The 15,848-nt window shown below is 41.9% G+C and overlaps 1 protein-coding gene across 2 annotated transcripts in view; it reads right to left on the bottom strand.

The window, feature by feature from the left end:
* MON2 (MON2 homolog, regulator of endosome-to-Golgi trafficking) overlaps nucleotides 1-14,910 on the bottom strand; it is a 124,959-nt gene extending 110,049 nt beyond the window's left edge. Inside the window, exons 1-2 of one of the 2 annotated variants that reach the window (XM_056117559.1) lie at nucleotides 14,718-14,910; nucleotides 1,033-1,096 (exon numbers count right to left, since the gene is read on the bottom strand). In XM_056117559.1, coding sequence (XP_055973534.1) covers nucleotides 1,033-1,096; nucleotides 14,718-14,828 — 175 coding nt within the window. In that variant the 5' untranslated portion in view covers nucleotides 14,829-14,910. The remainder of the gene's footprint in view (nucleotides 1-1,032; nucleotides 1,097-14,717) is intronic. The other variant, XM_056117558.1, reaches the window with a different exon arrangement.
* Between the last annotated feature and the right edge of the window lie 938 nt (nucleotides 14,911-15,848).

Raw genomic sequence — 15,848 nt, 5'->3', positions numbered from 1 at the left:
ATAGAACCTTCATACCATAGTGCACACTGCAGAGGAGAAACATAAACAAACTCTGAACTATTCTGTATTTTAAGTGACTGCCATCACTAGCCATGTGACTCAATCTCTTTGTTACCTCAATTTGTTCTAATACAAAAAAGGCCATTTCCCTATGCAGATGTTTTATATAATAATGGCATATATAACATACTATCAAAATAAGCTAGTTTCCTAGTTTTCCACATTCTTTACTGAGTTACAAACAGAAGGTACCAAAGAAAGCAAGAACAGAGTTAAGTAGCAAAAGGGTTCCTCCCAAAATTCTTAAAAATTCCACTTTAAAAAACCAAGTTCAGGGCTGGAGCAATAGCACAGTGGGTAGGGCGTTTGCCTTGCACACAGCCGACCTAGGTTCAATTCCCAGCATCCCATATGGCCCCCTGCGCACAGCCAGGAGTGATTCCTGAATGTCGAGCCAGGAGTAACCCCTGAGCATTACCGGGTGTGACCCAAAAAGAAAAAAAAAAACCAAGTTCAATCAAGAGAACCTAAGAAGACATCTTTGTATTCTTTTCTCCAAATCAACCCCATTCTTTCTTCAAGATTAGATTAAGTTCCAGGACTCAAAAAGTCTATAGTATTACTAAACTTATATTACACTATGATCTGCTTACATTACATTACAGTACAATGCAGATAAAATAAATGTTGGAAGGTGAACGGGGAACCAATCTTCCAGTCAATTCAATCCAAAAAAGAAAAACTAATTTGTTACGACTAAGGTGTGTATAAGGTGGCTGAAAAGAGGCAGATGTGTAAGAAAAATCCTTCCTTTAAGGAGTAAGAAGTTTTGACTTTTTGATTTAAAGGAATATATAGTATCACTATGAAATTCAATTAGTTTATAAGTTAGTCTTCATTTACCATGAATAGTATAATATAGCAAGAAGAGATATTACAGAAAACATTACTTTTAAGATCATACTTTTGTATTATTTTTTAAGATCACACTTTTGCTTATTAATTGTTGAGTTTTTAAATGCAAAAATTTACCTGCCAAAATTTCGGTGTTTCGTGCAGCTATTGTTTTAACTTTTATTATTCCTGATTCAGCAGCCTGAAAGAATAAAAATAATTAGGAGATGAAATTTACTACCAACAAAAATTTATAGAAAAAAAATCACACATGATAAAACCTCAAGCACAGTCACTATCATATTTGTTTTTCAACTCAAGATAATTAAGCCTAGTAGTGTTATAATTAAACAAAGTGATTAATTTGGCTATTCAAACACAAACTTTATAATACAGTATGATTGCCTTTCTCGAAGGGCACATTTGAAGTATCCAAATCCCCCACAAATTTAAGTGTTCAGAAAATAAAAAATAAACAGTTTAATAAAAAAATTAATAGATTTCCCCTCCCTATTTTATGCTTCCCTCCTCCACCATCAAAATAAACTGCAAAATATCACAAAATCAAATGAAACAATTTTGAATTAGAAGAGAACGGACAATCGAAAATGTTATTATTTTTAGGTTAAAGTTGTTTTAGCACTCATTCAATTTTCATAGGGTGTCTCAAATACTTCCTCTCAAGAGTTTTTAGCTGGCAGTACTTAGAAGTTACACAGCATTTTACACACTGCTACAGAACAGTGCTGTTTATGTGATAGCAATTGGCTGCACGTGCTAGTTAAATAGGGTTGTGTTCTCAGTGTAAAATACTGAGATGTTGCTTAAGAAAAAGAAATTTAAAAAAAAGATATGTAAATTTTTCCTTATTTATTCTGATTATATCTGGAAATAATATATGTAATTTGAGGGCTAAAGTGTGTTAAAATTAAATGCCTGGGGTTTTGTTTTTCAATTTTATAAAATGATCTTTAAATTATATATGTAAATTACAAGTGTGGTTCACGTTAATTTCCTATGCTCTTTTGGGGGCAAATTTAAGCCACACCTGGCTCAACCTGGCTCTGTGTTACAAGGGCTGTTTGGGCCGTGCTCAGCAAACCACACAGTGCTGGTGATCACACTGAAGTCAGATGTAAGCCAGGCCAATGCCTTAACCCCTGCACAGCCTCTCTGGTCCAACATTATACTTTAAATGGACCATTAAGATATAAATTGATATAATTCCATCACTAGAAATCAAACTTTTTTACTATTAAAAATATGCCTATTTTCTAATGTTCGCTACATCTCCATAAATAATACTCATAAGTTGTATGCACGTTTTCCCTATGTGTTACCCATGCATTAATTTTGTTGGCTCTGCTTTCTAAGGCCAATGATAAGCAGGCACTAGAGGTTTAAAAATAACTGTGGAAGAACATATGTGCTCTAAATAGAATAACACAGGGCAGTTCATACTCTGTGTAGTAGCCTAAAAAAGAAAGGAAACGAAAATTTTCCAAAATGAATGAGCATAGCAGCCAGCAAAACAAAACAAAAAATAAACATTTTTATTTGTTGGCTTCCAAGCATCTGAAAAGTTCACCTTTGTTTAGTGAATTCCCAGCCTAATGAGCTTCCGTGCAAGAAGGATTTTATTTTCCACAATTGAAAATTGAAAAGCTAGACCCTGCTTTACTACATGTCCTGGCAGCTAAGAGTATTCAGACAGAAACCCACCAGTTTCGAATATCGAGTCTAATGGCATATAAAAGCAGAAAACAAGTTCTTAATTCTTCTTGACAACGTGGAGGTAACATCTAGATTCCAAGGACAGTAAAAGGAGCAATGACATGGAGTAGTGGCCAGGGCAAAGTAGTGAAATACAAGACGGCCACTGCTCAGCAGAGATGGCAGAAATGGCCATTAATTTTGCTGCAGTTCTGTAAGCCTCCATTTGTTCCTGTGCTTCCCCCCCCCCCCCGCCCCCATGTTGCTAGATTCAGCTTTCTATTAATTCTGTGAACCACTCAAGATTTTTTAATCAGTAAGTTTCATTTCTGCTTAAATGAGCCAGAGAAAACTTTTATTGCTCAAAGCTAAGAAACTAAGGCATACACTACAACTTACTTTACTAACATTAACAAATAGAAATGTCCTGGGATTTGCAGTAGAGGTATTAAATGTTCGGTCTATAGTCTACTTTCTATAGTCTACTTTCAGCCCGCATCACCCATCCTGAACAGGCCCTCCTAGCACCCTTTACTTGGTAGTCACTTCTCTATCTGAGCTGCCTTTTCCCCCAGCATGTGAGGATGGCTTCTAAGCTGTGGAGTAATCTTCCTGGTACTTATCTCTACTGTTCTTGGGTGTTAGTCTCCCATTCTGTTACTTTATACTCCACAAATAAGTGCAATCTTTCTAAGACTGAAACGCAAGCAAAAAGTTTAAAAGTCTGTAACTATACCCTACAGTGATTCACTAATAAAAAATTTAGGAAGAAAGAAAGAAAGAAAGAAAGAAAGAAAGAAAGAAAGAAAGAAAGAAAGAAAGAAAGAAAGAAAAAGAAATGTCCTGGGATCAGGAAGATAGAGCAAAGAGTTGAAGCACATATAGGAGTCCTGGGTTCCATATTACACAATCTTGCCAATACTCCTGGGAGTATCCTGAGGACCAAACTGCGAGTAGCTCCTGAGCATCACTAGATATGCCACACCGACAAAAAATAAAAAAGAAAAGAAAATTTTCCAAAATGAGCATAGCAGCCAGCAAAACAAACAAAAAAATAAACATTTTTCTTTAGAGAAAAACTTCCACTTTTCTGATTAATTGTAAAAGGTAAAGGTAAAGGCCCTCCCGTTGATCGTCGATTTGCTCGAGCGGGCCCAGTAACGTCTCCATTGGAGACTTTGTTGTTACTGTGTTTGGCATATCGAATACTCTCGGTAGCTTGCCGGGCTCTCCGAGAGGGGCGGAGGAATCGAACTCGGGTCGGCCATGTTGGCCGCTTGTAAGGCGAACGCCCTACCACTGTGCTATTGCTCCAGCTAGGACATAACAGAAATACCAAAAGCCTTAAAAAAAAATCCTGGAGTCAGGGAGAGTAGAGTCCTGGTCTGGGTGCTTACCTGTACACAGCTGACCCAGGTTAAATCCCTGGCACCTCTATGGTCACTGCCAGGAGTGATCCTGAACAAACAACCAGGAATAAGCCCTGCACAGCTGAATGGGGGGTGGGGATCCTGGGTCCAGAGATAGGCAAAGGTTAAGGGCACATGATTTGAATGTAAATGACTCCGTTCCAATCCTGGGCATCATCAGCACAGCTCTGGAGGCACCAGAGCACTGCCAAGGTAGCCCTACTAATCTCTGGCACCACAGGGTCAAAGGAGCACAGTATCCTCCCAAGCACTAAACCAGTGAACCAGTGTCAGAAAAAAATAAGGAGAGGCCCCTGGAAATGCAAAAAAAAAAAAAAAAAGACCAAAACCAAAAGCACAAAAACCTTCTGAGCCTTGTACACTGCCAATCTGAGTTGGATCCCTAGTTCCACACATCGTTTCTGCAGCCAAGGCCAGGAGTGACGAGCCGAGCTAGGTGTAAACTCTGAGCATCACAGAGTAAGGAAGTGTCCTGTAGGAATGGAAGTGTCCTGTAGGAATGGAGGTATTCAAACTAGGTTTTCCTTCCATTTCTCAGACTTGTACAAAGTAGTCTTTAACTTCTTGCTTCAAAAGAATCTCCCACTTTGATATCCTGCTCTGACTTTGTGTACCCATAGAAGAACTTCTCAATTAGAATTATCGTAACTTTCCCCTGAATAATAAATAAATAATAAAAAGTTGCTGGTTCTACAGACTTGGATAGGAAACACATGCCAAGGCCAGTAGTTTCGGATCTCTAGTTCAGAGGACAATCTGTGAGTTGAGAAAAGTAAGCTTAGTGCTAAAATTTTAATCTCAAGAAATAGCTTTTCTCTTTCTCAGTATCTACCCTAGCAATTCTAAATATGGAGACTAGTGGCAAAGAAAGGTAAATATGAGTTCTTGATCCTCTTTCAAGACCACCTAAATATTTTGGACTCACTTCTCACTCAACACGCGCTTCCTGAACAGTCTTATAATTGTACATCTTCACTGAATTGCACATCACTTCAATGAAAAAGTGATGACAAAAAAAAAGGAAAAAATAAAGGGGCTGGAGTGATAGCACAGCGGGTAGGGCGTTTGCCTTGCACGCGGCCTGACCCGGGTTCGATTCCCAGCATCCCATATGGTCCCCCAATCAGGCCAGGAGTAATTCCTAAGTGCATGAACCAGGAGTAACCCCTGTGCATTGCTGGGTGTGACCCAAAAAGCAAAAAAAAAAAAAAAAATGATGACATCTAATTTATAGTCTTGTCCCTTACCAGTCACCTACACTATAAAATTTTTAAAGCTAAATTTAAAAGCAATCTTAAGGGTATTAAAAAGCAGATGTCAGATGTCACCACGTCACTCCCACATGGCCCCACAAAAACCTGCCACTTCTTCCTATAAACTCTATTTTCCTGAACAGCTCTATTCTCTTCCAGGTCACTGGCCAGACATTTGTGTTTTCTCTCTCATCTCACAAGTCTAATCAGACACAAAGCTATGTTGTATATATACCTTGTACTCTTTTTCTTTCCAAACACCACTTATATACCTTAGTTCAAAGTCTTCACTATCAAAGTTACAGCGTTCTCTACTTATAGGCTTACTCTACAATACACGACCTCAGCTTTTCAATGGTTGCCCAGCATTCACCACCACTATTGTTACTTAATACTGAGTAGGTAAGGATACCTACTTTTAGAAGGAAAATGAGCTTTTCTTTTGCTGCTGTGACACAGACATGAATATGCTAAGGCTTCAGGTGACGCCCTCACCTCCAGTGTCTTCTGCTATAGCAAAAAGAAGGTCTGTCTGGACCCCATTGAGAAATCAATAAAATCACCAATGCCAACTCCCATCCGCAGGCTTGGAAGCTGATCTTTGACGGGCATAATTCAGGAACCTGTAACTGTCCATTCCTGGACTCAGGCTGGAAAAACCCTTGCCCTGCTGGAAGGGCCAGTCTTTGGGCACAGGTATGAGGAAGGGGAGGCCAATGCCCAGGGCTGGGAAGGGAGGCAGGAGAGGAGGGTGAGAGCTCTACGGACTGAGCAGAAGAATCAGTGATGAAAAGGGACTGACCCTATTGTGTGTCACAACATGTACTACAAGTTGACCAGGTCCAAAACTAAGGGAGCCCACAGGCTATGGGGAAAAACTGTCAAAGGAGGAAAATACCAACTAATAGGGCTGCCTTCTCTTATCTATACACAGCGGCCTTCGCCATGACTGACAACTTTCAGTATAAATAGAGAAAATCAGGAATAAATTCCTAAAACTCTGACTATAAAGCCAGCAAATTCACAAATAAAATATAAGCCTGAATTAGTGCTGATCTAATGGGACAAATGCTGCTTCGCTGACAGGAAAGCACTCTTAACAAGATGAGAATAGCCGCTGACCTGTCGCACAGGTTCCTCGGATTCTGATCCTTCACAGTACCACCAACAGAGTCAGAAATCACTTCATCCCTTCTTATTTTCTCTGAAAACTATCAAAAAAATCTTTTATCTTTATAGACCCCTTATGATTTGTACCTGTAATATTTTATCCAACTCATCTTACTACCTGTGTTTCCATTCTAGATGCAAGTCCCAGAAAGGTAAGAAACATGTTTCATGCATTTCTCTGTATTATTAATGCCTAGCATACAGCAGCTACAAAGTAAGTGTTTCTAAATGAATAAATGAAAAGTTCTAAATAAAGGGAAGAATAAATAAATAAATAAATAAATAAATAATAAATAAATAAAGGAAGAATGTTACTGCCCTCTACATGAAAACCCCAGAGAAATCCATAGATTAAAAATACCATGAAGGGTTACAGTTTCACTTCTCTGTCATTCTTTTGCTTAGTTCCTATTCCATGGGTAAGTTCATCCTGAAGCTACTTCCAATCTTTTTTTTTTTTTTTTTTGCTTTTTGGGTCACACCCAGCGATGCTCAGGGATTACTCCTGGCTCTGCACTCAGGAATCACTCCTGGCAGTGCTCAGGGGACCATATGGGTTGCTGGGAATCGAATCTGGGTCGGCTGCGTGCAAGGCAAACGCCCTACCCACTGTGCTATCTCTCCAGCCCCCATACTTTGTTCTTTAAAAAAACATACTTTGTTCTTCTTCACCAGCAGAAGGCCTGACCTGATCCCTCATCCACTGAGCACCACCAAGAATGGTGCTTCTAAGTATAGAACTAGGAATAGACCCCAAGCACTGACAGATGTAGTCGAAAAACAAAATATACAAAGCAACATATTTTCCACAAGATCTATTGCAATAGAACCACAAAATTAGAGCAAATTTACCAGAGGTCCAATTATTCAATGGACATAGCATGAAAGAGCTAAGAAAGAAATGTGAAATTCAAATAAATGTCAACCTAGAATAATGTACTCATGAGACAGCAGGGAGACACAACTGCCTGAACATTTGCGATTTTTAAATATTAGGTAATGTCAAAAGTATTCACAAATCAAGTCCACACTATGGAATATTTAACAGATCTAGAATACTCCCTAGAAGTTAATAAACTCATTATTAACCATTAAACTCACTACATCGAAAGCAATAATTGAATAGCACAGAAATCTGCTACTTGAGACTGGCAGCTTTGCCATCGTGGTCCCCAGCACGGTGAGCAGTTGTGGCCGAAACAGGCAGAACACTGTTGTGTAACACTGTTGTGTATGGCCCCACAACAATTCAAAATGAAAGAGCATTGTGGAGCAAGCTCGAGGCTCAGGGGTGCACAAGCAAGGCAATGAGTTCAACCTGGCACCACATGTTGCCCCAAGCACCAGCCAGCACTGGAGTCCCACAAACACCATCAAGTGTGGTCCTGGTGGCCTCCTATAGCACAAGAACCACAAAGCACCATATCACGAGGCCTGAGCACTGAACCATCTGGTCCAGTTGGCAGAGTATCACTGGGAGTGGTCCTGGGATCTCCTGAGCACCACTGGATAGGCAAAAAAAAAAAAAAGAAAGAAAAAAGAATTCCATATTTAAAATATGTCTTCACAGTAATTGCTGGGAAAGATTACGCTGGAGAAGAACTGAGTGTAAAAGTAGGTAAAGGGATATTCTTTTTTTTTTACAGTTGTAGATTTACAAATTTTTGTGCTTGGGTTTCGATTATACAATGATCAAATACCCATCCCTCCACCAGTGCCCATTTTCCACCACCATGGATAATATCCCTCCCACCCCCATCCCCCCATCCCTCCCTGCCTCTGTGGCAGGGCATTCCCGTAAAGGAATATTCTTGATAATCTTTCAGTACCACTACTGCAAATCACAATACCCAAAGGAGGGGGAGGGGGAGAGAAAGGGAAAGAAAGAGAGAGAAGCAGATAAGACAGAGACAGAGAGAGAGAGAGATCGAGAGTGAAGAAAAGTGTCTGCCATAGAGGTAGGCTAGGAAGGGGGTGGGGGATGATGGGAGGGAACCTGGGGACACTAGTGCTGGGAAATGTACACTGGTGGAGGGATGGGTGCTGGAACACGGTATGACTGAAACCTAATCATGAACAGCTTTGTAAGGCTCTATCTCACAGTGATTCCATTAAAAAAGTAAAAAATAGATAAACAAAATATGTTTTCATTTTTGGTTTACATGACAGGAACAATGATTTTATTTCTTCCATTTCATCAAGGACATAAAGGAAGGAGAAAAGCAATATAGAATTAGGCGTGCCTGATGGAACTGGGTGTGCCTCAGGAGTACTGCGGTGGGAGTAACTCAACACACCTAAGCTCACTGCAGGAGGAGCAAGGACAAACCAAGGGTGTCCAACAACTTTTCTATTACTTTGATCTTTGCTTTCTATTACTTTCCTACATTACTCTTCTATGACTTTTCTACATTTTCTACAAATTAGCGAATCTAGGGACAGCTCAGTGGCTAATAGCACCTGCCTTGTCATGAGTTTGATCCCTAGTGCTGCTCACATGTGTCAAGCAGGGTTCCAACAACTCTATTTGGGATACCCAGAACAACAACAGAATTTGGTGTTTTGGGAACAAGGGCAGTGTGTGCAAGCACAGCAACTAATAAGATGTGCAAACATTGCAGCCAGTTGAGGAGCCCTTAGGAGCACAAGGGTGAGCATTGTAGCCATGTGAGAAAAACAGAATGAACATGTTATCAGAAGTACATGAGTACCGGCACCACAGTCAAGTGTCAGAGCACTACAACCAAGTCTTACAATCCAGGTGAGCACCACAACCAAGGGTGAGAGATGCCTGGTCACCACCACAACAGCAGCAACAAAGGGAAAGGAAGGGAGTGGGGGAAGAGATATTTTAAAATTCATACATAGGGTGAAAATATCATAGAGTAAAAAATAGGCTTATGTTTATTCCTCAACTCCAGTGGGTATGGTACTTTCAAAAATAACTCATTTATAAAACATGTTATAGACTCACCACAAGCTTTTAATATATTATAAAATGCTCTTGGAACACTGCAATAAAATAATAAAATTTTCCTATAAATTCAAGTGAAAAAGTTATTGCTTATGACTTTCGGGCAGCAGCTGCCTCAGAAGGGTGCTCGGGAGATAAGATGGAGGAGGGAACAAGAGGTTCGGGACCCTCTTTTGGTGATTTTCCAACAGTAGGAAGTGGCGTTCAGCACAAGGGCCTGAGGAGTGCAGCTCAGGCCCTGTGATGCCACGGTTTACCTGGGCCACCCAGGCCATGCTGGGGGAGCACCCAGTGGAACCGCAAAGTATGTACCTTAACCCCAGTACTATCTCTTCTGGCCCCTGCTTATTAATCGTGAAGATGACATAAAAATATTTGCAACAAGAAAATGAATTTAACAAAACCTTAGGAGTCTAATGTGTCTTTTCTGAAATGCAGTCAACAGCAGTATAAACAACTGAGTCAAAATCAAAACTACCCGCATGAATACACAACCACACAAATCCTATATAAATTCATTATATAGGAGAGAAAGTCTAGAGCAAATGCCTTTTTACTTTCTACCCCACTTTATTTTTCAATTGACAGTATTATTTTTTGGTTTTTGGTGATACCCAATGGTGCTCAGGGCTTACTCTGAGCTCTGTGCTCAGGTATCACTCCCGGTGGGGTTCAGGGGACACATACAGTGCTGGAGATTGGATCTGGGTCAGCTACATGTAGGGCAAAGCACCCTGTCTGCAGTGCTATTGCTCTGGCCCTTCTACCCCACTTTTCATACTGCTTCAGATAGTGCTGCTAAGTTCTAAATAAACTGTAGAAACATTTCAGTACATAAAACATGAATTAGTCTGGGGCCAGAGAGATGGTACAGCAGGTAAGGCACTTGCCTTGCACACAGCTGACCCAAATTCAATCTCTGGCACGACATTTGTTCCCTGGGGCCCATGAAGTACAATCTCTGAGAGCAGAGCCTGGAGTAAGACTATCTTCCATAAAATTCGACTTATAACAAGATTCTTCCCCTTTAGAGCTATTTCCCAAAGTTCCACCTTTAACCCCGAAAGCTTCACTATTCCACTTGGCCTATCAGATCTCCTCCTATTGTTTCTGCTATCTATCAAGTGTAAATGGATATTCACAACACTGAGATTCCAGAGCTCCCTCTTGAACGCAAAATAATTCTTTTCAAAAAACTAAACACTAGTTGTAGTTTCATCTGGTTGTCGTACAAGAACCTTAGTATGTTCATTTCCCCCGAAACATTCTACTTGCTATATTTCTTTTCAGTGACCTATCCAGTTTCCCAAGTCAGAAAATTTTAAGGCATCACTGATTTCTCTTTCTACCCTATATAACAGGTTACCCTAGCCTGGTAATTTTTTTTTTGCTTTTGCTTTTTGGGTCACACCCGGTGATGCACAGGGGTTATTCCTGGCTCATGCACTCAGGAATTCCTCCTGGCGGTGCTCAGGGGACCATATGGGATTCTGGGAATCGAACCCAGGTCGGCTGCATGCAAGGCAAAAACCCTACCCGCTGTGCTATCACTCCAGTCCCTAGCCTGGTAATTTTACCTGCTTAAATTTCTAATCTCTTTCACCCATCTATCACAACACAAAGCAACATCTTGTTAACTTCAAATGCAACTTCAATGCGAGAGATGATTACTTTTTTTAATTGTCATTTTTGTCTCAATCTCAATCCCCTCTAATTCTTTGCACCAATACTATTAAAAGTGTTATTAAATAATTCATTTAGCCCAGGAACATGACTACAAAAGTATGTTAAAATTTATTTAATATTTTTATATTAGTAGGGTCACTAAAAACTAAAACTACAAATAAAATGTTAATCTTTATTCTACCTTGTTTTATTTATTATGTGGTGCCAGGGATCGAACTCAGTTCAGTCTCCTGTACTATTTCTCCAGCTCCTATTCTGCCATGTTTAAAAAGTACTGTAGAAGGAAACATTCCTTCTACACAAATGCAATTGTGTACACAAACTGTAGAAGGAAACATTCCTTCCTTCAAAAAAGCACAGATGCAATTATAACTATGTTGTATAAATTCCTAAGAGGTCACAATAGTTCAGAATGAGTATTTGTCAAGTAGTAATTGAAGATAGTGGAGAGTGTTAACCATCAATCAAATCTATAGACAGATAAACCGTTTACTTAATTAAGAAAGCTTTGCTATGGTGTCTACCTAGATCCAAAAAGAAAAAGAAAATTTATAACTTAGCAGTTTCTTAAAGAACAAATCAAATATTGAATACGATAATGCTACATATAAAATATGATAAAATTACTTTACTTAGTTACCAAGAAAAATTTAACTGAAGCTAAGTATTTCTTGAAAGTCAAGGCTTTCTCCATGACTTTTTTTTTTTTTGGCTTTCTGGGTCACACCCGGTGATGCACAGGGGTTATTCCTGGTTCTGCACTCAGGAATTACCCCTGGCGGTGCTCAGGGAACCAACCATATGCGATGCTGGGAATCGAACCCGGGTTGTTCTAGTGCAAGGCAAATGCCCTACCCGCTGTGCTACTGCTCCAGCCCCACCCCCCCATGACTCTTAAGCTAATGATTTCATCCTTGATTTTTCCTCCTTCTTTTCATTCTTCTTCCCCCATTCCCATTCCTTTCCTTTTTGGAATGCCAGAGATGGAAACAAGGGTCTCACACATATAAGGCAGGCACTCTACTGCTGAGCCCTTATCCATCATTCTTGTTTTAAACAATAGTACAGTCAAGCTCATTTTTTAATTCCTAAATTAGGGTTTTAAGTAAATCAGAATGCCATTGGTTAATGAGTTAAGGTTCTTACTGTCAAATTCTTATGGAGCATGCACCATATTCAAAATTATCAGATAATCACATCAAAACTTACTTTTGCCATTCTCTCAACGATTAGGTGTAATTACTAAATAGGTCTTAGTGAGTATCCAAATAAAATGTTAATAAACTTTGGTGGAAGTTCCTACATTAGAATTGGGTTAAGTTCTAGAACTCTGTAAAGTGCCTGTTTTGTAAGTCTAAATATATTTCCCAACACATATAAATGTAATAAATGACAAATTCCCAAGTCAACGAGTAGAAGAATGTCATAAGAGTAACCACATTTTTCATATGAATCATAAGAACATGGACTAGATAAATTGTTAAAATTGGGGGCCAGACAGGGAGGGCATCTGCCTTGCACATGGCCAACTCTGATTCAATTGCCTATCCCCACCCTCAGTCCTCCAGGTAGGACAGAGCATAGAACCAGGAATAAATCCTAAACACAGCCAAGTGTGGCTCCAAAACAAAACAAAACAAAAAATTGTTAGAAATGCAAAATAAAATATGGTGTGTTATTTTCTAAACAGAAGCATTTCTCTTACAGCTAGAGCAGCTCAATTAGCTTGAAAATTACTTGCTCATACGCATTAGATGCCAGAGTTTTAAACTTAATATAAATGAGAATAGTCAGGATACCAGGGGCCTGAGCGATAGTACAGCAGGCCAGGTGTTTGCTTTGCATGTGGCTGACCCAGGTTTGATCCCAAGCGCCCCATATGGTCCCCAAACACTGCCAAGAGTAAAACCTGAGCACTGCCAGGTGTGGCACACCCCCTCCCAAAGAACATAGGAAGTATACTATGCTGTATTAAATGATTTGAATTTCCTTATTTACATAGATAAAATCACATAACAATTAATCACTGCAAATTGACTTTCGTTGATTTATTTTGATAATTCCATTTGCCATTTCTTTTAAGTTTTGTTAGAGCAAGCAAAGTGAAATATATTTGTCATAGGCCTGCTAAGGGGACAGGCTCAGGGATGGCAGGGGCCCTGGGACATTGGTGGTGGAAAAGGTGTTGCAACATTGTATTCCTGAAACAACTGTACTATGAACACACTTGTAAATCACGGTGTCTTAATTAAAAAAGAAGTAAATATATTTTAAAAAGAGAAAAATCACTTGCTCTAACTTTCAACAGACTATAGAAATATAATTGACATCAAAACTACTGAATACTAAAAATAAAAACCTAACATATCCTTCCAAAAGTGACTCATCTGGTTCCCATCTTTATAAAAATAAAGACAAAACATTTGCGCATGAAGATATTTCAAACTCCCCTGGTCAAGTTTTAGGGAAAACAGGTATATCAAACTATATTAATTAAAAAGTATAAGTAACTGCATTTATAAAAAGTCATTGAGATCTCTTTTTCAAGAATGAAAAACTTAGACAGCACTTTTTAAGAGTATTTGTTTTATTTTTAAGAGGAAAAAATGGGCCAGAGGAATAGTACAGGCGTTAAGCGGCCGCCTTGCACGCAGCCTATCCGGGTTCAATCCCCAATACTACAAATGATCTCCGCGACCGCAGAAGTGATCCCTGAGCGCAGAGCCAGGATAAGCCCTGAGAACTACTGGGTGTGGCCCAACACCTGCCCAGTTACACCTCTCACCCCACCCCCGCAAAATATGGGCGAGAAAATTCAATAGTGACTAAACGTCAGAAATTCCAATTCAGGAGGTCTTGGGAATTTTCATTTTGCGTATACCATGAACCTGAACCTCTAGTTTGCGCTGCTGAGAGTCCCATCGGAATTTAATAAACCCACTCTCGAAGGCTACTTTACAGCCAGCCCAAGGAAAATCAAAGTTCCAAGTGGCTAAGCTGTATCGCTGGCGCTTAAATCCAAGTGCATTCTCAGGGCTCCCAACTTCCCACCACCGTATGCCTCACGGTAAGGCTTCTCAGATATTACATCTTCACTATCTGTCGTAAACTAGGTCGACAGAAATTGATTAATATTTCCTGGAAGTGAACAAGAATTAAGACGCATTACAGGGGGTGGGGAGTGGGGGAATGCTCGCAACGTACACCTACGAATACACACACACAATTCGCGTGAGAAGCATAAAATCTATCACCACGGAGCCTATTAGCTTAGAAACAGAGCAAAGAGGAGTCTGTCCGCTCCGGTTTACCCGTTTCGAGTGTGCAAAAAAAGCACAGAAATACGGCGAGTACACGGCCCCGCTGAACCAGGTGAATGGGCTCCCTCCACGCACTTGATTCCGAAGTCGAAAGGGCAGTGGAGTGGGGAAAACCCAAACGCCTCGCCCCTCTCGGAAGAAAACTGTTGGCAAGAGCCAGTGAAACACTGGGCCGGTGAGGGAGAGATGGAAATTCGGCAGGACGGGAGGAGGGCAGCAAAGGACGGGGGCCGAGCGGAGCCGGCGCCGCTGACAGTGCCTCCAGCTCGCAGCTTACCTCCTTGACAGGTGGGAATTTCTTCTTGCATTCCAGGGACAGAGCCCGCAGGTCGCTCTGCATGTTCTCCAGCAGTTTCTTCACTGCCTCGGGGCTGTGGGTGCCGGACATGATCCGCCCAGTCCAGTCGGTGTCTGCGCGTCGCAAACCGAGTCGTCCGGCTCTGTCACCTCGCCGGGGCGACAGGCAGCCCCTCTCCGGGAACCGCGGGCCCTCCCTGCAGCCCGCCTCCTCCGGGGCTCTGCAGGGCCTGGGCAGCGCCCCCTCCCCGAGCGTGCCCAAGCGCCCCCCGCAGCCTCCCCGCAACTCCGCGGACTTCTCTTCGCGGCGGCCCCGCAGGTCCCCCCCGCCCCGCCGGACTCCGCGGGCGCTGGCCGAGGAGCCCACCCGGCGGGCGAGTCCCTCCCGCTCTGGCGGGGCCCGGCCACCGCGGGCGCCACCAACCAGTCCGGCCAGAAGCCTCAGCGCTGGCTCCCCAGGCCCCCCAGACTCGCCGACGCCATTAGTCGAGTGCCCACAATTCCGAGCGCGGCCGGTACACGTCAGCCGCACTTCCGGGCACCGCGGCCGCCGCCCCCGTCCGGACCAACCCCGACGGCGAGCTGCAGGCGGGGCGGGGCGGGGGGCGGGGGCGGGGCGGGGCCACGCTCGGGGCAGCTCGGGGCCGACCCGATTCCGGAGGCGCCGAGGGGGCGTCTGCCAGTCGCGGGGCTGAGACCCGGCTGGGTTTGGGGCACCCTTGGCTCGGCTTTCTCTGGCGACAAATGTCCGAATGTAGCCACGGGTACTCCGCGGAATCGTTCTTTTATGAATGCTTGGGTTAAGGTGGATTCCGAGGTAGTTTGCTTTCTTCTGTATTCATTTTCTTAAGCGTTGTCCCCTTTCATTTCTGCCCACTCGTGTTTCTGGATTAGTGGCCCCAGATCAACACCTGCCGCTGTTCGTCTCTTTTTTCCTTCTGACGACATGAATTGCAGGAACTCCAGAGAGTTGTTCAAAGCGTACTAGTGCACGTATGGTAGAGTACTCCCTCACTTCCCTAATCTGTAAACTAGAAGGTAGAACACTCCACTGCTCCGAAGCCTTGATTGTTCCTTTCCCCTTAATTAAAAAAAAAAAATCCCAAGTTTT

This window comes from Sorex fumeus, unplaced genomic scaffold, assembly GCF_029834395.1.
Source record: "Sorex fumeus unplaced genomic scaffold, SorFum_2.1 ptg000035l, whole genome shotgun sequence".
Lineage (NCBI taxonomy): Eukaryota > Metazoa > Chordata > Mammalia > Eulipotyphla > Soricidae > Sorex > Sorex fumeus.
The sequence above is the reverse complement of the archived record's forward strand: the minus strand, read 5'-3'. Positions and strand labels throughout refer to the sequence as shown.